At 43.4% G+C, this 24127-nt stretch overlaps 1 protein-coding gene across 16 annotated transcripts in view; it reads left to right on the plus strand.

Annotated features, from left to right (window-relative positions):
• Positions 1–24127, plus strand: part of TACC1 (transforming acidic coiled-coil containing protein 1) — a 128385-nt gene that overhangs the window by 60645 nt on the left and 43613 nt on the right. For 12 of the 16 annotated variants that reach the window (XM_063610918.1, XM_055296014.2, XM_055296017.2 and 9 more), the window contains exon 2: positions 42–157. The exons of the other annotated variants lie outside the window; for them this stretch is intronic. Coding sequence is in view for 11 of the 12 variants with exons in the window: in XM_055296014.2 (XP_055151989.2) it covers positions 42–157 (116 nt within the window). In the remaining variant the exon portion in view is untranslated. The remainder of the gene's footprint in view (positions 1–41; positions 158–24127) is intronic. 16 annotated transcript variants of the gene reach the window in all.

Genomic DNA, 24127 nt, shown 5'->3' on the forward strand with positions numbered 1-24127 from the left:
ACCGTTGAAAGTGGTAATTCCTCATTTTTCCTCCTTGGCAGCTCGGATTCTGAAGGTAATTTTGAGACCCCTGAAGCTGAAACCCCGATCCGATCACCTTTCAAGGAGTCCTGTGATCCATCACTCGGATTGGCAGGACCTGGGGCCAAAAGCCAAGGTAAAGAAAAACTTGCATTTTTCCTGCCTGTTTTGTTTTAAAAGTTTTGAAAAATATCAATGAAGGAAGGCAAAAAGTGTAAATTTAGGACAATTTAAGAGGGTTTGACCAAGAAAGAGCTGTTTGAAACCTCCTGGCTTATATATTTTTAGGGGTGTGGTGATCGAGGCTTTCTCCTCTGAGAAGAGTTTGTGCATTTGCAGTATAAGATTATCATTATCAAACATTCCTATTAGGCCTTTCTCCTCAGCCGCTAAAAAAATGTATAGTAATGAAGTAGGAAGATCATGTTTATATTTGACTGCACAAATTCCTCAGGCTAAATTGCTTTCTACTGGGGTGTGGCTGGAGACAAAAATTACAGGTAAGACTTGAGTTAATTTTTGATAGGGAGGGTTCTTAAGAGGCTTTTTCAGAATCACTCACCTCGCCCACTTCCATGCAGGGATGTGGGTGAGAACCCTTCAGTCTACTTAGGAAAACCTGGCACATGGATACCCTCCCAGCCCCTCAGAGCCCAGCCCTTCATCTACAGGAGCTTCCGCTGTCTCAATTAGTAGAAACCTTTTTTGTCACACAGCCAGTTCAGAATAAAGTTTCACCTGTCCCAACAGAATTCATATGCTTATTCACTAAGTAGAGTGCACTGTGATTCAGTAGTGAAGTCCTGCTCTCTCGAGCTAACATTATGGAGGGAGAACCTGTGACGGGTTAAGCAAAATATCTATGTCAGCTTGTGTGAAGCACTGTGGAGAAAAATAAAGCAGGGGAAGAGAGAATAGGGAATATGGGGTGGAGATAGGGAAGGCTGAAGAGGAGTTAGTGGGGGCATTCATGATTAGGTGACTTGAACAGAGACCTACCTGAAGGCAGATTGAGGGAGCAGGCCTTGGAGGTTCCTGAGGTAGGAACCCTTCCAGCAGAAGGAGTGTCATCTGCAAAGGTCTGACAGCACCAGCCTGCTGCAGGTGAGGCCCTAAGGTGGAGGGTTCATGGTACAGTTTGAGGACCAGCCAGGAGGTCAGTGTGTACTGACTACTCAGAGAGCAGAAGGAGCTGAAGTCAGCGTGGTCAGAGGAGGTCCAGATGCTGCTGCAGTGAGGATTTGGTTTTCTTTCTGAGTAAGGTGGAAAGCCACTGGAGGGCATGTGCATTTCCAAGGGCTGCCATAACAGAGTAACTTAGTGGCTTACAACAACAGAAATTATTCTCTCACAGTCCTGGGTAATTGAAATCAGAACCAGAAGTCTGAAGTCAAGGTATTGGCAGGGCCTTGCTCTTCTGAAGGCTCCAGGAAGTCTGTCCTCGCCTCTACTAGCCTCTGCTGGGTGTCTGCAATCCTTTGTGTTCTTTGGCTTGTGGCAGCAGAACTCCAGTCTCTGCCTCAACACATGGCCATCTTCTCCCTATGTATCTGTCTTACCGTGCCCTTCCTGTGAGGACACCAGTCGTTGAAGTTAGGGCCCACCCTAATCCAGTTTGACCTCATCTTAACTTGGTAACATCTTCAGAGATATTATTTCTAGATAAGGTCACATTCTTAGGTACTAGGAGTTGGGACTTTAACATACCATTTTGAGAGACGTAATTCAGCCCACAACAGAGGGCTTTGAGCAGAGGGATTGTGCTTCGGCTTCTTTTGTAAAAGGCTCCCTGGGCTGCTGTGTGGAGAAGGGACTCTAGGATAGAAGTCCTTTTTATGTGGTTTCTGTGTTCCAGTATCTGACACTGTCACCCTGAAGTGGCAGCGCCAGCTTTCAGTTATCTAGCTACCTAAATTTTGCACTGATTGTGACTTTCTCCTCTCCCTAATTATTTTTATTGCTTAGCAACTTCTTCATAGGTTGCCTAGGGAAGTCAAGTTACTCTGGTAATAGACTGCATGATGGAGCTGGAATTATTGGTAAAATGACATCAGCAAAAAGCTGATTTGGTTTTGCTTTAAATTGATAGCTCCATGCCGTGCTTACCCAGCTGAGAATTCAGCAATACCTTCAACTTGCCCTAGGCTGCATTTTGCCATTGTTCTAGGCAGGGACAACATGGGAATAGGCAAGCTTATATACTGGAGAATTTGTGTGCGACGCATAGCTGTGTAGCACTCTCAGTGATGAAGATAACACTTGTTCCTCATAGCTTCCCTTTTCTTCTGTAAAGATTGGCAGATCAGAAGGGAGATTTTGAAGCTTGAAAGAACTATTTGGTGGCCTTTCCATCAAATTTAAATAAAGCTCATAAGACACATGTTACGGAGCTGTTTGAAAGCCTTTTTGAATTGCCGTCAGCTTGGGCGGCCTTTCCTCATCGTTTTGTCAGCTGCTAGACTGATTCATCCTGCCAGATTCTTTGCCAATTGAATAGAGGCCTGGATGACCTAGGCCCCCAAAACCACAGAGACCCAATTGTTTGGTCCTTCCTGTACCAGTGACTCTCACATTCTTTTTCATTCTCTCTAAAAGGAAAACTTTTAAATGTTTATGGATCGTGAAAGCTCTGTGAGGTAGTTCATGAATGCAGACTGTAATTGTAGGAGTGGAGGAGTGTCCAGTCCAGGAAACAACCCTGCATATTATGAAGGCTTTCAGTTTAGGGTCTTTAAACAATAGGATGATTGCTCATCAACCTGGTCATACCCTGACTTCCAGCGTCCTTGTGTGCAACATCCGGAGCTAGTCCAGAGTACTGCTGATGGCCTTGTCACACATACACAGCAAATGTGCAAAGATAGCCAGAGCACAGGTCTGACTGGAGGGGATTTCAGTGGGCAGAAAGCCCTTCAGAGTTATTTCATATTGAAGTTTAATTTCTGGGACTGGATAAGTTCCCTTTCTCCCAAAATTATTGATTGTTTTGTTCCTGGTAAAGATAGTCTTTCATACTTTTGTGGTTCCAAGACATGGTTGGACAGCAGTTATAAATTATATAAGACTAAATCATTCTGGAGGAATGATTTATGAGGAGTTAGTCAGGAGTTGGAGTTGAAATATGTAAAGATTCTGGCTTCCTGATACATAATGGCCGTCAAACGTGTGGGCTACATTTACCATGCCCATGACTCCTGTGCTGACTTCGTATAATTCTTTGAACTCAGGGAAATATCTAAGACTATTTTGAAATGACTTTTCTTATACTGGAACTGCTTTAGGAACTTGCAGTATCTAAACTCTATAATGACTCTTCCTAAGAGTTGTATGCCAGGAGTTAAGTGGTGGATAAGGTTGTAGATTTTTTTTGAAGCCACATATAGAAGCAGGTTTTAGGCTTACTGGTAAAATAAAACTCTAGCTAAAGAGATTTCCTGGAAATAACCAGACTGGTAGCTGTAAAGCTTGGGCTGGTCTGTATTTGCTATCTATCTGTTTTCTCCCACTAAAGGTGTTTAATGCTGCTGCTGTTGTGGTGGTCTTTCTCTTTGCTGGGAAATATATTGGTGAAGAAACATCTCCTAGGTATGGACTTTTGAGGAGGTACAATCTCAAGTTCATCCTCTGTTTTGTTTTGTTTTGAGACAGGATCTCTGTCTAGATTGGAGTGCAGTAGTATGATCATAGCTCACTGCAGCCTCCAACTCCTGGGCTCAAATGATCCTCCTGCCTCAGCCTCCTGAGTAGCTGGGACTATAGGCACACACTACCATGCCTGGCTAATTTTTGTTTTGTTTTGTTTTGTTTTGTTTTGTTTTTTGAGATGGAGTCTCGCTCTGTCGCCAAGGCTGGAGTGCAGTGGTGCGATCTCGGCTCACTGCAAGCTCCATCTCCTGGGTTCACGCCATTCTTCTGCCTCAGCCTCCCAAGTAGCTAGGACCACAGGTGGCCGCCACTACGCCTGGCTAATTTTTTGTATTTTTAGTAGAGACGGGGTTTCACTGTGTTAGCCAGAATGGTCTCGATCTCCTGACCTCGTGATCCTCCTGCCTCGGCCTCCCAAAGTGCTGGGATTACAGGCGTGAGCCACCGCGCCTGGCCAATTGTTTTATGTTTTGTAGAGATAGGGTCTTGCTATGTTGCCTAGGCTGATCTCGAAGTCCTGGCCTAAAGGGATTTTCCTGCCTCACCCTCCCAAAGTCCTGGGATTACAGGCATGAGCTACCATGTCTGGCTTTTGTGTTTGCGTGTTTGTGTTTATGGAGGACTTAGGGGTTGTGGCTTTGTGTAGCTGTTTTAGTCACAAAAACTGCAGTGGGTGCCCTCTGCCCCTTGAGTTTCTCCTTCACCAACATAGACCCCCTTCCCCAAACACACATACCTTTATCTACAGATTGTTACCTCTCTCTGAGAAAGAGAATCTTAGTTAGTGTAGAAGCTCTCACATCACCCTTGGAACAACTCGTTAAACCTCTCCAGTTTGATGTGTTAATTAAGTGCCTAGGTATTTCAAAGACAAACTAGTTCTCTGGAATTTTCCCCAGAATAGAAGGAAAGAGATAAATGGGATCTGTGCACAGATATTTACTGCCTCAGGCCTGTGAGGGAATGCCAAGTTGTTTGTTGACACAATTTTGGTAGTCTGGATCAGAATCAGCAAACTGTGACTCATAGACCAAGCCCTGCCTGTCCCGTTTTTTTTTGCATGGCCCTGAACAGAAGAATGAGTTTTACATTTTTTGATGGTTTAATGGTGATGTATGAAAATAATGTGAAATCCAAATTTCAGGGCCCATCAGAGTTCACACGATTATGTGAATTTACTAAAAACCATTGCATCATATATTTTGAAGGGTGGACTGTATGGTTTGTGAATTATATCTCAATAAAGTAGTTCTTAAAAAAACAAAACAAAATTTCAGGGCCCATCAAGTTTATATATATATATGTAATATATATTTTGGTAGATATGGGATCTTGCTATGTTGCCCAGGCTGGTATTGAGCTCCAGGGCTCAAGTAAGTGATCCTCCCACCTCAGCCTCCCAAAATGCTGGGATTTCAGGTTTGAACCACCACTGTCATCCCCATAAATAAAGTTATTGGAATACAGCCATACTCATTCATTCATGTATTGTCTATGGCTGCTTTTGCTCTACAATAGCTGGGTTGAGTACTTGGAACAGAGACCAAATGTCTGGCAAAAGTCTAACATATTTACTATCTTGTACAGAAAAAAATGTCAACCTATATCTATACTTATTACAATTTCAGTAAAAATACAGAGTTTAAGTAACTTGGGATAATGGCTTTAAGAATGAAAAGGTAGCAAGGTTATACCTGCTGAACAAATGAACTGTGGGCGTGAGGTGCCATTAGTCTAGGCCTGCATGTTCAGGGAAGGCCCAGGGGAGAGCCTGATGTGGCCTGGCTATTTGTCATCTTTGCAAAGGGGAAGTGATGTAATTAGTCTGCAATGAACTTGGTTTTCAATTGACTCAAAGATCTAAGGAGGAATAAAAATTATTTAAAAAGGAAATTAGGGAAGAATGGGGAGAATATTGGAATCATTTAATAGAAGTACAAACACACAGACTTTTAACTTTTGCCCATTAAATTTTTTTTAACATTTTATTTTCTTAAATTAAAAAAAAAAATAGTGATCGGGTTTCACTATGTTGCCCAGGCTGGTCTCAAACTCCTGGGGTCAAGTGATCCTCCCATCTTGGCCTCCCAAAGTGTTGGGGTTACAGGCATGAGCCAGCCTCACCCAAGCCATTAAATGTCTTTAATGTAACTTCGGGTGTATGAGAATTTGTAAGTTGACTGTGCAGATCTCTTAAAAGGTTGATATGGTGTATTTTTAGAATGTTTTAGACTCTGCATGTGTGTGTGTGTGTGTGTGTGTGTGTTTCTGTGTGTGTGTGCACTATAGAAAACAGAATGGAAACCTTGTTAAAATCAAGGTTTGATTTTTTTATTCTAAAGCTTTGGGTTATATGTTTAATCAGATACTATGTGAAAAATTTTCATTAGGTACATATTGAAGTGTTCCATTCAAGTCTACAAGTATATCCTCCTAGGGATTTAGTTTAACATCCTTTCCCTGCTCCATCAGGGGAATGCTTTATTAGAGTTTCCTAGAAATAATGGGACTAATTAGGACCTTTCATATTACCTAGTCCAGCAGTCCAACCCATGTGGCTCCTTCAACAGCATCGCAGGCTAATGCTTTTAATTTAATTTTAAATTTTTAATGTTTTGCTGTGATTGCCCTTCCACAGTTTGATTTTTTTGTACTATATAATTCCATTTTAAGGTATTTAAAGCTTGAGAATCTTAGCAGCATGATATAGCTACTTTGTTTTTTTCATGTATGTTTAGCTCTGAAGTTGGAGAGTCCAACCAGCTAATAAATGAGATCAGAGTCATGTGTTTTTTTGTTGTTGTTGTTGCTCTATCACAATGTAAATGTGCCCCTAGGAAGCACCTCTGCTTCTATATGGTGCCTTACCCAAGGGGAATGTCTTCCTGGGGAAAAAAGTGTAGTTTTTCCAGCAGAAACTTGCGAGAGTGCACAACCACAGAGGAGCAACAGTGTCTGAATAAAAAATGCCAGGGCAGGGAAGCAAAGTCTACCTGCAGAAAGGAAAGATTTTAGTAACTGTCAAATCACAATTTTTTTTTTAAGATGAGTGATAAAATCAAGACCTTGCACTCCCCCATTTTGGGCTTACCCAAGCATCGAATAAAGCAGTAGAACTTACTTTGGTACTTGTGGGTGGCAGAGACACTTTCTACCTGTGTATGTGTTGTGGGAGCCGGCAATCCTTCTAAAATTATATTGCTGCCATGTAATGTCCCACCTGCAAAATGAATGTGGCCTAAAGCCATTTAAACATTTAAATGAAAGAGCAGTTGCAGTGTCTTTTTCAGGTTACCAGTTATACTGCCCAGAGGAAATCTTGGAGGGTATAAACCATTTTGTCCCACTCTCCTAACTCCAGAGTAGCGATAGGAGATCATGGTTTATCCACCCAAAACAACCCTCTCAGTGGAGATTTCATAACCAAGGTTGCTAAATTGCCTGGTGGCTATTAAATCTGGGCTTAGAAAGGCTTTGCTGCTTGTGAGTTCAAGATCTCACCCTCACCTTTGCATGTACATGACCTAATTTTATGAGTTCAAACAAACATGATTAGATCCCCAGGGTTTAGAATGATGATGGCCAGACTCACAAGGGAATAATAATAATGGCATGGAGTATTTTATTAATTCACAAATGAAAAATGTATCTTGACAGTTCTGTTTGGCAGATGCAGGTACTCTCTTAGCCAGTCGAGGACCCTCTGTCTTATATCATTGCTGGAAATATGACAATAAATGATTGATCTCCAGCTTTCCCATTACAATATTCCTACCTAGAAGATCACCAGTTATCTGTTTCAGCTGTATTTATTTATTAGCTGTGCTGGGAACAAGTAATCTTTGTTTGCAGCATCTTATTTGATTTTTATGGCCATGATTCTGCGAGATAGGACACAAGTGATTTCCATTTCACAGATTGGGAAATTGAGGCCAGAGCCTTTACTGCTATTAGTGGACCTGGGTTTTGAATTCAGCTTTTAAGATTGCAGATCCAGAGCTCTTTGGAACATACTATACAGCTTTTCTCTCCAGGAAATTTGTGAATCCCTCTCTCTTGTTCACTATCTGAAGAGAAGACATATCAGAGGAAATAAAGGGTCTTAAAATGTTGCCAGAGCAGGGTATGTGATGGGGGAAAGCATCGTCTTAAGTATCCTGTCAAGTGATAGTAGTTTAAAAAATCAGGAAATACATCTTCCACATGTGTGAACTTGGCACATATTATTCTGAAGTATGAAATGTATTTTAGGAAGTTGAAACATCAGAAGTTTGGAAGCTTGCAGCATGATTTAGATATAAAATAGTCAAGCAAAAATCATCACTGGATAAGCAGTGTAGTGGGATTGAAAACATTTTGCTTCCTCAATGCCTAGCTTCAGCTTATCAGTGAAAAATAAAGAAGGAGTGGACAAATTCAGTACTAGCCTTTGCATTCCATCTCCATGGTTGAGAAGAGGCAGGTGTGTGTAGGTGTGTGCAGCTGCCTGGGGCTCTGCACACCTGTTTTATGGTAGATAGAGGAGTTTTTAAGAGGCCTTTGTTGGTGATCTCTGGCTGCATAACAAATTACTCCAAAACCGAAAACGATGAACATCTCACATAGTCTTTGTAGTTGGGAAATTTGGGAGCTGGGTGGTGTGGCTCAGGTCACTTTTGAGAATGCTGTCAAGATGTCGGCTGGGACTGCGGTTGTTTAAAGACTTGACTGAGGCTCAGGAATCCTCTCCTAAGGCGGCTTACTCATTTGCCTGGGCTGTGAGTGCTGGCTGTTGGTAGGAGGCTGCAGTCCTCACCATGTGGACCACTGCTGGGTTGCTTGAGTATCCTCACAACATGGCAGCTGGCTGCCCCAGAGTGAGTGATCCAAGAGCAAGCAAGATAGAAGCTGCCGAGTCTTCTGTGACTTAGCCTCAAAAGTCACACTTATTTCCACAGTATCCTTTTGGTTACACAGGTCAGTTGAAGGGCATGTGTACCAGGAGGTGAGACTTATGGGGGACGTCTTGGAGGCTGGCTACCACAAGGCCCTTTTCCACTTTTTTTTTTTTTTTTTGAGATGGAGGCTTGCTCTGTGGCCCAGGCTGGAGTGCAGTGGCACGATCTCCGCTCACTGCAAGCTCCACCTCCCAGGTTCAGGCCATTCTCCTGGCTCAGCCTCCCGAGTAGCTGGGACTACAGGCGCCTGCAACCACGCCCGGCTAATTTTTTGTATTTTTAGTAGAGACGGGGTTTCACCGTGTTAGCCAGGACGATCTCGATCTCCTGACCTCGTGATCTGCCCGCCTGGGCCTCCCAAAGTGCTGGGATTACAGGTGTGAGCCACCACGCCCGGCCGGCCCTTTTCCACTTTTTAAAAAACTTGCATGAAAGGATATACAAGGGTATACATTCTTAGATAGCAAAGCTTTTCGCGTTGCTTTCTTCCTTTGGCGTCTCTTCACTGTGCCCTTCCCAACCCCACTCCTTCCTGCTGCCCTCTTTCTTAAACAGGAGCAGAACTGGCTGAAGAAATTATATAGCCATCTGTTGGCTTGTGGTCCTACCATGGATGTGTCTCATGCACCCAGCATGCTGGCTGAGATTGCTCTGTCTGGAGGCCCCTCTCTTGCTGAACATTCCTCCCTCTTCTTCTTTATCCAGCATCAGCTTCTCAGCTCCGTGTGGGTGGTTGCTACTTTGTGAGAGAGGCAGTTGGTATTTTGAATTTTCCAGTAATTATTTCTGAAGAGATGCACATTATGGTTGTTTGGCAGCAACAGATTGAAGTTACACAATCCCAGATCTCTGCACAGGAGCCCCATCTGTTAGCACGTGCTCTTTCCCCCCTTGTTCTTCCTGCCAGAATAGCTTGGGGATGGGGGAGAAGTTTTGTGGGGAGGGCCTTCTATGATTTCTGTCTGTGGAAGGGGATTTCTACTCTGTCTAAAATATAACCTCAGACAAATCCAGATGGTTCCAGAACCCATGGGCATCTCATGAGTGAGAAGAGAAGACACATTCATTGCTGGATTGGCTTCTCTGGAGGAGGCTTTGGCTTCCTGGTGGGTGGACACTTCCTGATAAGCAAATCCCATCCTCTTACCTTATAATCTTGGCCTTCAGAGATACAGTTTGGGTCTCTTTTTATTTTTCTTCTTTTTTTTTTTAGAGACAAGGTCTTGCTGTGTTGCCCAGGCTGGAGTGTGGTGGTACAATCATAGCTCACTGCAGCCTCAACTCCCAGGCTTAAGGGATCCTCCTGACTCAGCCTCCCAAGTAGCTGGGACTACAGGCATGTACCACTACACCTGGCTTGGGTGTCTTTTTAAATAAAATAGCATAAAGTGCTGTTTTGGAAATTTGAAGTGCTTTCTTCATCCTTAGTACAAGCTTTTTTCAGTTTATCAAGTGGTTTTCCAGATTATTCTTTACCTGTAGAGTCTTAGGTTTTAGGTGGAGTGGAGCCTCTCTCAGCAGTTAGAAGCTTATCTCAGGAGAACAGCAGTGTAGCTGGTGCCTTGTCTCTTAAAAAAGCAATGAAATTTGCCCTCCCTTGGCTTCTGGGTAATGTTTTTGTTTGGTGGTTTTTTGGAGGTTAGGAAGGAAGGGGTTTAAACAGGTAGTTTGTTGTCTGGGTTCTGCCTGTGTGTGTGTGTGTGTGTGTGTGTGTGTGTATTTTTCTGCTTTGGTTGGTGAGACAGCTTAAAACTATGATGTACCTAAGACGATGGTCTGCCTTGACTCACCCACTGAGAATCCCCCTGACCCACCCCTCTCCCATGCTTCCGGGGAGCCTGGGCCCCAGTGATCGTCAGGGAAATGTGAGCTATGCAGCCCGTACCGTTTGATTCTATCTCACATTCCTGGAAAAGGGCCTATTGTATGGTTGTTCCAACCCTGGACAATAAATTGTGTACTTCTCCATTTTAAGGCTGATGACTAAGTGAGAACGAACATATATAAAATACACTTCAACTTTGGAGGAATCAGGGAGACTGGGAACCCAAAGACATGAAACTGGGAAAAAAAAACACTCAAATTTTGGACTTTTAGCATTAATGCTAATATACACCTGATTAACAGTCTCCTCAGGGCAGACCACTTGAGCAGAAAGGGTTGGTGCCAGAATCACGCTTGTTTCCCTCCTGAAGCCCTTGATTCAGCATGGGGGAGGAGGGCTGGGAGGGCAAGACCAAGGCATGGAAAGGAGGAGTGGGACCTTCAGGGCAAAGGGCCAAGGGAAGAGCTATGCCAAGCCATCCCCCAGCCGTTAGCCTGGAGCTGAGCTACGGCATCACTAAACGATTAGCTAGGCCTTCTCAGTATGCGACAGACCATCAGGTGAGGAGGGGTCCTTTATGTATCAGACACTTGCCCTGCAGTGGGCACTGATTGAGCATCAGCTCTGTGTTGGAGGCTCAGTTTCTACTTCCAGGGATACAACGAGTAAGGCCTCTGTGGGGCTCCGAGTCTGGAGGGAGCTAGCCTTGTCCTGTTTCCCAGACCTCTTGGCCTCCTTGGCATCCCAAGAAGTTTTAGCAGCAAAAGATAGGGAATTTGTGAGGGAAGAAATTCCCCCACAAATCTGGAGGTCAAATGTTAAAAGGAAGAAGTCAAATGTTAAAAGTTAGAATTTAAAAAAATCCCCCTGCCCACAAAGTAAAAAAAGCCTTTTGGGCTTGACAATTATAACTCTAGGATGTTTCATATACCATACTTGGCTATATCTGTTGTGGAAAAGAGGGATGATGTCATTTTTTTCACCTCTTTCTGTAAATAGAATTTATATAGCACATGTGGGCTTCCTCAAGAGAAATTTAAAGCCCCAAATTGATGGGATGGTGAGACCTACCACCTCTCTCAAGCATGTGTCTCTCCAAGTGACACACATAAGACACTATTTAAAGCACGTACTTTGGATGTGTGTGCTGGCTCACTCCTGTAATCCCAGCACTTTGGGAGGGCAAAGCAGGAGGATTGCTTGAGACCAGCCTGGGCAACAAAATGAGACCCTGACTCTACCAAAAACAAACAAACAAAAAATTAGTAGGGCATGATGGCTTGTGCCTTTAGTTCCAGCTGCTCAGGAGGCTAAGGTGGGAGGATCACTTGAGCCTGGGAGGTTGAGGCTCCAGTGAGCCGTAATTGCCCCACTGTACTCCAGCCTGGACAACAGAGCAAATCTGTGTGGTATAGTTGAACATTTTGTTAGAAATCACAGGACACTCCTCCTGCTCCATTTCCCTGGTCTGAGCCTCCATGTTCTTTTTTAAAAATAGTTTTATTGAGATATAGTTTACCTGCCATACAATTCGCTATTTAAAAGCTTCACAATAGTTTTTATCGACAGAATTGTACAACTATAATCTCAATTTAATTTTTAGAACATTTTATCACCCCCAAAGGAAACCCTATACCCATTAGGTGTCACACTCCATTCCTCTTCCTTCCCACCTCCAGTCCTAGGTAACTGATGATCTAGTTTGTGTCTCAATAGATTTGATTATCTAAACATTTCATGTAAGTGGAATAGTAGAATATGTAGTCTTATATGACTGAATCAGTTCACTAATCATGTTTTCTTTTTTTTTTAATTTTTTTTTGCACACAAAACAATAAACATTTTCTAAAAGTACATACAAACAAAAAGATGCATATCAAACATATTAGGAAGGTTGCCCATGGGAAGACGGGGAATAGAAATGGGGGGTGGGAATTAAAGAAAATAAATGAGAGAGGGACTTTGTATGGATCAATGATAATAACTCAGTCCTCTATTTGACAAAGAAGAAGAAGGAAGAGGAAGAAAAAGAAAGTGGGATAAAGGGTCAGAAAGGGAGGAAAATAGAAAAAATTAGAGTACGACTCCAGGGTAGACCTGTTTTGTTGTCGCTTGGTTGGTTGGTTGGTTTGTCAGTTGTATTTTTCATATGTTTCGCCATGTTGGCCAGGCTGGTCTCAAACTCCTAGCCTCAAGTGATCAACCCGCCTTGGCCTCCCAGAGTACTGGGACTACAGGCGTGAGCCACCACGTCCAGCCCCCACATTGCTTCTGGCCTCTGTGGTAGACCTCCCAGACGAGGCGGCCAGGCCGAGGCACTCCCCACATCCCAGACGGGGTGGCCAGGCAGAGGTGCCCCTCACTTCCCAGACGGGGCGGCCGGACAGAGACGCTCCTCACTTCCTAGACGGGGTGGTGGCCGGGCAGAGGCGCTCCTCACATCCCAGACGGGGCGGCCGGGCAGAGGCCCTCCTCACTTCCCAGATGGGGCGGCCGGGCAGAGGCGCTCCTCACTTCCCAGACGGGGCGGCCGGGCAGAGGCGCTCCTCACATCCCAGACGGGGCGGCCGGGCAGAGGCGCTCCTCACTTCCCAGATGGGGCGGCCGGGCAGAGGCGCTCCTCACATCCCAGAAGGGGCGGCCGGGCAGAGGCGCTCCTCACTTCCCAGACGGGGCGGCCGGGCAGAGGAGCTCCTCATAACCCAGATGATGGGCGGCCGGGCAGAGGCGCACCCCACCTCCCAGACGGGGCGGCGGCCGGGCAGAAGCTGCAATCCCAGCACCCTTGGAGGGCAAGGCAGGCGGCTGGGAGACGGAGGCTGCAGCGAGCCAAGACCACGCCACCGCACTCCAGCCCGGGCAACACCGAGCACCGAGTGAGCGAGCCTCCGTCTGCAGTCCCAGCACCTCGGGAGGCTGAGGCGGGCCGATCATTCGAGGTCAGGAGCTGGAGACCAGCCTGGCCGACATGGCGAAACCGCGCCTCCAGCCAAAGGAGAAAAACCAGGGAGGGGTGGTGGCGCGCGCTGGCCAATCGCAGGCAGCCCGCAGGCCAGGGCAGGAGAATCACGGGAGCCGGGCGCAGGGAGTCTGCAGCGAGCCGAGTGTACTCCAGCCTGGGCCACAGAGGGAAGAAAAGAAAGAAGAAAAGAAAGCAAGGAGGGAGGGAGGGAGGAAGGAAGGAAGGGAAGGAAGGAAGCCACAAATCATGTTTTCAAGGTTCAGCTATGTTGTAGCAAGTATCAGGACTTTATTCCTTTTTTATTGTCGAACAATACCCCATTTTATTGATATGCTATATTTACCCATTTATCAGTTGATGGACATTGGGTTATTTCCACTTTTGGCTATGATGAATAGTGCTGCTATGAACATTCACATTCATGGATTTATGTTTTCATTTCTCGGGTATATACCTAGGAGTAGAATTGCTAGGCCGTATGGTAACTTTATGTCAAACATTTTGAGGTACTGCCAAACGTTTTCAAACTGGCTGCACCATTTTACATTTCTGCCAGTAGTATTTGAGGGTTTCAATTTCTCCATATCCTCTCCAACACTTTTTATTGTCTGTCTGTTTGGTTATAGCCATCCCAGTAGGTGTGGAGTAGTTTTGATTTGTATTTGGTTTTCATTTGCATTTCCCTAGTGGCTGATGATATTGAGCGACTTTTCATGTGGCTATTGGGTATTTGTATATATTCTTTAGAGAAATGTCTATTCGAATTCTTTCCCCACTTTTTAATTAGGTTATTTATCTTTTTTATCACTAAGTTATATATTCTAGATGCAAATTCCTTACTAGATATGTGAGTAAATATTTTCTTCCATTGTCTTTTCATTTCTTGATGGTATCATTTGAAGTGCAAAAGTTTTTAATTTTGATAACGTTCAGTTTACTTGTTTTGTCTCTTATGCCTTGATGTCATGTATAAGAAGATTTTGCCTAACCCACAATCACAAAGATTTACTTCTTTGTTTTAACAGTTTTATAGTTTGAGCTCTTACATTTAGATCTGTGATCCATTTTGAGTCAGTTTCTGCATATGGTGTAAGGGAGTAATCCAGCTTCATTCTTTTGCATGTGGATATCCAATTGTCCCAGCACCATTTGTCAAAAAGACTATTCTTTTCCCCATTCAATTAACTTTGCACCCTTGTCAAAAATCAGTTGGCCATAGGTACCAGGATTGATTTCTAAACTCTCAATTTTGTTTCTCTGATCTATATGTCTCTCGTTATGCTGGTACCACCACACTGTCTTGATTACTATAGCTTTGTAGTAAGTTTTGAGATCAAGGAGTATGAGGCCTCCAAATTTGATCATTTTTTCAAGATTGTTTTAGCTATTCTGAGTCCATTGCATTTCTATATGAATTTTAGAATCAATTTGTTAATTTTTGCAAAGAAGGCAGCTGGGATTTTGATATGGATCGCATTCAATCTGTAAATAAATTTGGGAAGTATTGCTGTCTTAACAATATTAAATCTTCCAATTCATGAACATGGGGTGTCTTCCATTTATTTAGATTTTCTTTAATTGCTTCAAGCAATGTTGTTTTTTGTTGTCGTTTGTTTGTTTTTTGAGACATGGTCTTGCTCTGTCACCCAAGCTGGATTGCAGTGATGCAAGCATGGCTTACTGCAGCCTCAACCTCCCAGGCTTACACAGTCCTCCTGCCCAGCCTCCCTAGTAGCTGGAATCACAGGTGCATGCCACCACAACCGGGTAATTTTTAAATTATTTGTAGAGAGAGGGTCTCCCTGTGGTGCCCAGGCTGGTTTCTAACTCCTGAGCTTAAGTCATCCTCCTGTCTGCTGCTCCCAAACTGCTAAGATTACAGGTGTGAGCCACTGCTTCTGGCCTTGCAGTTTTTATAGTATAAATTGTCTCAGTCCGTTTTGTATTGCTGTAAAGCAGATGTCCCCAACCCCTGGGCCTATTAGGAATGGGCCACACAGCAGGAGGTGAGCAGCAAGGTGAGCGAGCATTACTGCCTGAGCTCCGCCTCCTCTCAGATTAGCGATGGCATTAGATTCTCATAGGAGTGCGAACCCTGTTGTGAAAGGCACATGCCAGGGATCTAGGTTTTGCACTCCTTATGAGAATCTAATGCCTGATGATCTGAGCTGGAATAGTTTTATCCCGAAACCATACCCCTACCTCCCATCTCCCCGTTCCATGGAAAAATTGTCTTCCATGAAACCGGTCCCTGGTGCCAAAAAGGTTGGGGACCACTGCTGTAAAGGAATACCTGAGGCTGGGTAATTTCTAAAGAACAAAGGTTTATTTGGCTCACAGTTCTATAGGCTGTAGAAGAAGCATGGCACAGGCATCTGTTTCTGGTGAGGGCATCAGGGAGCTTCCAATTATGACAGAAGGGAAAGGGGGAGCAGGTGTGTCACATGGCGAGAGAGGAGAAGGAGAAAGAGAGAAAGAGAAAAGGAGGCGCTGGGCTCTTTAATAATCAGATCTGAGGAGAACTAATAGAATGAGAACTCACTCATTACCTTCAGGACAGCAACAAGCCGTTCATGAGGGATCTATCCCCATGACCCAGACACCTCCCACTAGGCCTCACCTACAACACTGGGAATCAAATTTTAACATGAGATTTGCAGGGGACAAATATCCAAACTACATCAACATCTTACATTTCTTTTGTTAAATTATTTCCTAAATATTTTATTTTTTGATACTGTTATAAATGGAGTCGTTTTCTTAATTTGTTTTTGGAAGTTTCGTTGCAAGTGTATAGAAATACAGTTGATTTTTACACATTGATCTTACATCCTACAGCCTTGTTGGTTTCATTTATAGTTTTTTGGTGGATTCCTTAGGACTTTCTATATGCAAGATTATGTCATCTGCAAATAGAGATAGTTTTACTTCCTTTCCAATAGGGATACCTTTTATTTCTTTTCTTACCAGTTACCGTGGTTAGAACTTCTAGAACAATGTTGAGTAGAAGTCGCAAGAGCTGACATTTTTGTCTCGTTCTTGACCTTAGGGTGAAAACATTCAATCTTCTATCATTAAGTATGACGTCAGCTGTGAGTTTTTCATAAATGCCCTTTATTGAGGAGGTTCTCTTCTAGTCCTAGTTTGTTTAGTGTTTTTATCATAAAAGAGGGTTGGATTTTGTTAAATGCTTTTTCTGTGTGTATTGAGATGATCATGTGTGTTTTGTCCTCTGTTCTGTTGATTGTTGTGTATTATATTAATTGATTTTCAGATGTTAAAGCAACCTTGCATTCCTGGGATAGATCCTGTTTGTTTGTGGTGTATAATCCTTTTTATGTGTTGCTGGATTTGGTTTACTAGTATTCTGTTGAGGATTTTTGCATCTATATTCAATAAAAGATGTTGGTCTGTAGTTTTTTTTCCCCCTTGTGATGCCTTTGTTTGGTTTTGGCACCAGAGTGATATTGGCGTGATGGAATGAGTTGGAAAGTGCTTCTTCCCTCAGTATTTTTTGGAAAAGTTTACAAACAATTGGTATTAATTCTTTAAATGTTTGGTAGAATTCATCAGTCTTGTCCAGGTCTTTTCTTTGGGGGAAGTTTTAAATTTACCAGTTTAATCTCTTTGCCTGTTTTAGATTCATTCAGATTTTCTGTTTCCTCTTGAGTTGGTTTCAGTAGTTTGTGTCGTTCTTGGAATCGATCTATTTTATCGAAATTGTCTAATTTGTTAGCTTACAGTTACTCATAGTATCTTTTCTTATTTTTTAATGGAATTAATAAGCCCTACTGTGCCTTTTACACAGGGTTGATTTGAGGATCAAGTTAGGTAATGTTTATGGAAGTGCTTTGAAGGCTGTGTAAGTATGAAGTATTTTATTTGTTCTAAATTTTTAATTATAGGAAAACAATTGTTCTAGAACAAATTTTCATTAAATTTCTTTGCATTTTTCACACTCAATGTCAAGAATAGCCCACTGTTACCACTGTTGCAATTTTTTTTTTTTTTTTTTTTTTTTGAGACGGAGTTTTGCTCTTGTCGCCCAGGCTGAGTTCAGTGGCGCCATCTTGGCTCACTGCAACCTCCACCTCCCAGGTTCAAGCAATTATCCTGCCTCAGCCTCCTAAGTAGCTGGGATTACAGGCACCTGCCACCATGCCTGGCTAATTTTTTGTATTTTTAGTAGAGATGGAGTTTTGCCATGTTGGCCAGCCTGGTATCAAACTCCTGACCTCAGGTGATCCACCCACCTCGGCCTCTCAAAGTGCTGGGATTACAGGCGTGAGCCACTGTGCTCCGCCTGTTGCAATTTTTTATTTTTAAGATGGGGTCTCACTCTTTTGCCCAGCATGGAGTGCAGTGGCACTGTCACAGCTCACTGCAGCCTCAACCTCCTAGGCTTAAGCGATGCTCCTGCCTCAACCTCCTGGGTAGCTAGGACTGCAGGCAAACACCACTGTACTCAGCTAATTTTTAATTTTTTTGTAGAATCAGGGTCTCCCTGTGTTGTCCAGGCTGGTCTCAAACTTCTGGGCCCAAGTGATCCCCCCTACTTGGCCTCCCAACTGTCTACGGTTTATGAAGTTAACATTTGTGATTTGCTCTTCCTTTGTGAGTTGCACTTGAGGGGAGAGATTATTGCCCATGTTACCAAAGGAATATGAATTAAGATTGAGTTGAAAGGGAAATTAAAGTGATTTTTGGACCTATTTCCCTGTTTTCTTGAGAGATAGCAGAACATAGATCCTATAGTATCAGGCTCAAAGGGCATCAGTGCCCCATTAGGAAGTCATCTTTGGGCTCTGACCCATTTGTTCCTGGCTAGCATTGAGAGCAACTGTTTCCTTTCTTCTCTGAGGAATCGCTGAGCATGGTCTATTCTTTGGCTTCCTAACCTCTCTCATAGCCCATACCTTAGATGAATTATTTACATTCCCACCGCTTCCCAGCTTACTTCTAAGTCAATAATAAAGGTCCTTTAAAAATAAAATCAGTTGGCTTTCAAAAATAAAGCATCATTTTTTTCTAGAGGTTTCTTTTGCTGAATACGAAAACAAATTTAAAAAGGAAGTAACTCATTGAGAAAGGGAAGCTGGTGACACAGGAAATGACTCCTTTAAAAGCAGAAGTCCAGCTGCAGGGTTTTCTGTGCAAATGTGTTGTGGGCCTTGAGGTGGCAGTCCTATGGAGCAGTGGTAGGGCTTTCCTCCTGATTCAGTACTCAGCTGGTCTCAAGGGGCTTTGAGTGTGGCTTTTGCCTCCTTAACTGGATGCTGAATAGGCTGCTTGCACTTATTTTGGGACTCCGTTGTGCCTGTGCCCAGCACAGGGTGTGCTGCTGGTGGTAAGGACCTGTGCTTGGTTGGTTGGTTGGTTGGATGGTGATCTGAGAAGATAACTCTGTGGTTCAACTTTAGGGCTTCAGGTCCTGACAAAACTGCCAGTTTAAATGAATTACAGAGTGCCGACATTGAACATCTGGTTTGGATCTTTATTAGAATTTCTTAATACTATGGCTTACAGTCAATTGCTTTTATATGTTTGAAAATTTCGCCATTAGTGCTGAGCCTTCCAAATTTGTGGCAACCTTTGTGTGTCTTTTATGTGGCCCTCAGTGGCAGAGACACACATTTGGGGCTTGAATTCAGCAATCTAGGCCACTGCCTTGGTAACCAGGGCTTCTATTCTCTAGTTGTCAGAGGCTTGTTTAGTATGAGACATATTGCAACCTGGGCAGTTATGTGAAGCTGTGAGGTCACCTCCACTAATGAGGACAGAGTAGAGGAGTGAGGGGATAATTCCATCTGTTTGAGATACCTGGCCCCAGTGTGGTTGTGTGGGTTCCCTGTCTGACTTCTGGGTGCTCAGAAGCATGGCCCCGGGGGTTTGTTCTAGAGACAGGCCATCTGCTTCCATCCTGGCTCCATGCCTGCCTGCTGTCAGTGGTGTGACAGCACAGAGCAATGTCCTTGACTCTGTCATGCCATCAGCAGGAACCTTGGAGCCGTTCTTCCTTGGTTTATGGTCCACTTGGGTTTTCTCAGGTTCATCCTGTAAATGAAGATAAATTAGATGAATGAAGATAGCTCTAGAATTAATTGAGGGGGGGCTCTCTAGCATGATTGAGTCATGGTCTGCCTGTGTGTGTCTGTGTGTGTGTGAGAGAGAGAGAGAGAAAATAAATTCCATCCCTCTGTCTTGGGAGGAGGAAGAGGGATGGGGCTGGCTAGGTTGAGATGGGAGTCCTGTGATGAAATGGAAGCAGAGGAGAAATGGGTAGAAGGGGACTTGGTTTTGGGTAAGAAGATACTTTTGTGCTTACTAAGAAGGATTCTAGACCTGTATTCTTGCTGCTCAATAGACTGTGTTTATGTATCAGTGGCTAACCTGTTCTTGTGGAATATGCGGTTCTCTTCCATACCAGTTCTCTGATTCTCCAGCCCCAACTGGGTTTTCAAAAACTCAGTTCTATTCTGATACTTCCTCGAGTTAGCCTCAGACTCCAGAGGCTTAAGGGCTCAATCTCACAAAACTGCTGTCACTTCAGATGCCAATTGCAAGTCCCAGATCCCAGTCACCTGCACTTCTGTCTGACTTGACTACAAATTTTGGGGTTTCATACCCTCGCCTAGGTTTGATAATTCATTAGAATAACTCTGAGAATTCAGGAAAATGCTAAAGTTCACTGGTTTGTTATAAAGAATACAACTCAGGAATAGCCACATGGAAGAGCTGGGTGTAAGGAGTGTGCAGAGCTTCCATGCCCTCTCTGGGAATGCCACTCAGAAGCCCTCTGAAGCTCATACTTCCAAGAGTTTTTATAACTTGGTCTTCAGCCCCCTTCCCTTCCCCAGAGATGGGGGTGGAGAGGGCTGAAAATTCCCATCTTCTAATCATGCATTTGGTCTTTCTGGTCGTCAGCCCCCATCCTGAAGCCACTTGGATATGAGATACTGTTTATGTGTTTTGAGGTCAGAAAGAGAGCCAGCGTGTGTATGTGAGAATACAGGAGACTTGTCCAAATTCTGGCAGCTTTCTCAATTATATGTCAGATGTCTAGAAACCTGTAAAAATGGCTATCTATCTAAAGGAGAGGAAGGGGTGGACAGATCTAAAAGGAGCTCTTAGACAATGTTTTGCCATACAGTTAAAATCTGGGAGGGAAAAGTCAAGCATAGCTGAGAATAATGCCAAATCTGAAGTGTTAATGCACATTGTTTTCCAAGTGGCTGCTGTTTTATCTCTTCTTAAATGAGATTCTACATGTACAACCAGTTGATTCTCAGTATGTTAGTTGAATACATTTCTCTGAAGTTTCAAAAACATTTTGTGATAACATTTCCCCTCTTCTAAGACTTTCAAGTTTTTTCATAGATTTGAATTTTAACCCAGTATATTTTCAACATACCAGAGTACAAACTAGAATATTAAGCTGTTTCCCTCAATCCTTAAAATTTTGCATTCCATACCTTTTCTTTTAAAAAATATAGAGAGGGAGAGAACTCTTTTTACTGAGAATAGTCTTTATCCTGAATAAGCATAAAAAGCATCTACTGTTTAAGATCACCCGTGGGCGATTCACACAACCTTTTAGATTTAGGGAAGGCTGACTATTGAAAGGAAGAGTTTCATCAACAGCAACAAATGGGCCAGAAGTGGAAATTTTGGTCTATTTGTGGATTTCCTCTGTGTTTGCTTTTAATTCATCTACTGATCTAATCTCTGTCTGTATTCACCAAGCTGCCAGGCAATGCTATGCTTGTCAGAATCAAACTCATCAAACTCATTCTAGAGAGAGAGCCTTTCAGTGCCCTGGAAGAAGGTTTTTAGGGAACACAGGATTCTGTAAAAATGGAAAGGCACGTAAAGGTAGGTTAGTTACATAACAGTGCTTTCAGATGAAAAGCAAGGCCTCACAGCTGTGGCCCAAACTCTTCATTATGGGAGATTGGGACCTGGAGCCTACTGAGGATCTGGGTATATAACTTCTTAGTAAAAGTGACTTGTTGTGGTGTGATACTCGAAGCTTAGGTTCTTTCCTTTCCTTTTTCTTTTCATTTCCCAGGGACTTGCTCTGTTGTCCAGGCTGGAGTGCAGTGGTGTGATCATAGATTACCGCAGCCTCCAACTTCTGGACTCAAGTGGTCCTCCCGTCTCAGCCTCCTGAATAGCTGGGACTACAGGCATGTGCCACCACGCTTGGCTAATTTACTTTTATTTTTTGTAGAGATGGGGTTTCACCATGTTTCCCAGGTTGATCTTGAACTCCTGGGCTCAAGCAACACCCCCTACTTTGGCCTCCCAAAGTGTTGGGATTACAGGCATGAGCTGCTGGTCCTGGCCTAGTGTTTTAGGGCAGCACTAGGTATGTGGGGTCAGCTAGTACTGAGACACTTGCTGATAGTGTAAATGCAAATAGAATCTTACCCAAACATACTTTTCAGGTTATGTGGTTAGTTTGTTTTTCTCTTTTTTTTTTTATTCTCAGGGCTCCCCAAACTGGTTTAAGTAAATGAGCATTCCTCTCCCACCCACTGCCTCTACCTGTTTGTACCTTCTCTTGGTGACTGAAGATGCCAGACCGAGATATGGGGTCTGCAGTGACTTGGTGTAGGGCTGGGCAAGTTTATTTACCTGGCACCTGCCCCGAGCTGGCCAAGAAATGACTGGGCGGGGGTGTCTTTTCAGTGGAGTTCCTTCAGCCCTCTGCTCAGCCTGGGGACTGAGCGAGGTGGTGTTTGTTTTCCTTCTCCATTCCACCATGACAGGGCCATGCGTTTTACAATGTAGCAGATAAGGCTTCCTATCACTGATGCTAACTTTGCATAAATCTCTTGATTCCCAGCTGCTTGACTGATGTAGGAACACAAGTACCAGTGGGAGGAGCATGTGGGGGTGAAGCCATCTCACACAGTACTACCCTTCCTAGGTGTAGAGTAAGGAGATGTGCCACGGCTGTTGACCCTTCTTAAACTACAGAGCGTTTGGTGTCCAGGGACAGTCGTTGGGGCAGGATCAGACTTAGAGCTTTTGTCTTATGCTGAGATGTGCTCCTTTTTCTTTCTTTTTTTTTTTTATTTTTATTTTTTTATTATTATACTTTGGGTTTTAGGGTACATGTGCACAATGTGCAGGTTTGTTACATATGTATCCATGTGCCATGTTGTTTTGCTGCACCCATTAACTCGTCATTTAGCATTAGGTATATCTCCTAATGCTATCCCTCCCCCCTCCCCCAACCCCACAACAGTCCCTGGAGTGTGATGTTCCCCTTCCTGTGTCCATGAGTTCTCATTGTTCAGTTCCCACCTATGAGTGAGAACATGCGGTGTTTGGTTTTTTGTCCTTGCGATAGTTTACTGAGAATGATGTTTTCCAGTTTCATCCATGTCCCTACAAAGGACATGAACTCATCATTTTTTATGGCTGCATAGTATTCCATGGTGTATATGTGCCACATTTTCTTAATCCAGTCTATCGTTCTTGGACATTTGGGTTGGTTCCAAGTCTTTGCTATTGTGAATAGTGCCGCAGTAAACATACGTGTGCATGTGTCTTTATAGCAGCATGATTTATAGTCCTTTGGGTATATACCCAGTAATGGGATGGCTGGGTCAAATGGTATTTCTAGTTCTAGATCCCTGAGGAATCGCCACACTGACTTCCACAATGGTTGAACTAGTTTACAGTCCCACCAACAGTGTAAAAGTGTTCCTCTTTCTCCACATCCTCTCCAGCACCTGTTGTTTCCTGACTTTTTAATGATGGCCATTCTAACTGGTGTGAGATGGTATCTCACTGTGGTTTTGATTTGCATTTCTCTGATGGCCAGTGATGATGAGCATTTTTTCATGTGTTTTTTGGCTGCATAAATGTCTTCTTTTGAGAAGTGTCTGTTCATGTCCTTTGCCCACTTTTTGATGGGGTTGTTTGTTTTTTTCTTGTAAATTTGTTTGAGTTCATAGATCAATGGAACAAACAGAGCCCTCAGAAATGATGCCGCATATCTACAACTATCTGATCTTTGACAAACCTGACAAAAACAAGAAATGGGGAAAGGATTCCTTATTTAATAAATGGTGCTGGGAAAACTGGCTAGCCATATGTAGAAAGCTGAAACTGGATCCCTTCCTTACCCCTTATACAAAAATTAATTCAAGATGGATTAAAGACTTAAATGTTAGACCTAAAACCATTAAAATCCTACAAGAAAACCTAGGCAATACCATTCAGGACATAGGCGTGGGCAAGGACTTCATGTCTAAAACACCAAAAGCAATGGCAACAAAAGCCAAAATTGACAAATGGGATCTAATTAAACTAAAGAGCTTCTGCACAGCAAAAGAAATTACCATCAGAGTGAACAGGCAACCTACAGAATGGGAGAAAATTTTTGCAACATATTCATCTGACAAAGGGCTAATATCCAGAATCTACAATGAGCTCCTTTTTCTTTCCTCCCCCTTCCCCAGCTCTTGGACGGCTTTGCCCCATCACTGATTGGTGCACGCTCCCTTTTGAGAATCTCAGGGACCCAGTTTGGTAAAAGCAGCTGGTGGAGATGATGGAGAGAGGAGGAAGACTCTAAAAGGAGTGGGTACATGTGGAAGAATGTGGGAAAGGCCCTGTCCTTGTGTTATGGAGATTTAGGGCAGAAATAGAAAGCTAGGAGAGAGTTTGGCAAAAGGTGATTCTCATAGACTCCTTTCTTTGGGGGCTGTGGGACTGATGGTG

This window comes from Symphalangus syndactylus, chromosome 10 (assembly GCF_028878055.3).
Source record: "Symphalangus syndactylus isolate Jambi chromosome 10, NHGRI_mSymSyn1-v2.1_pri, whole genome shotgun sequence".
Taxonomy (NCBI): Eukaryota; Metazoa; Chordata; class Mammalia; order Primates; family Hylobatidae; genus Symphalangus; species Symphalangus syndactylus.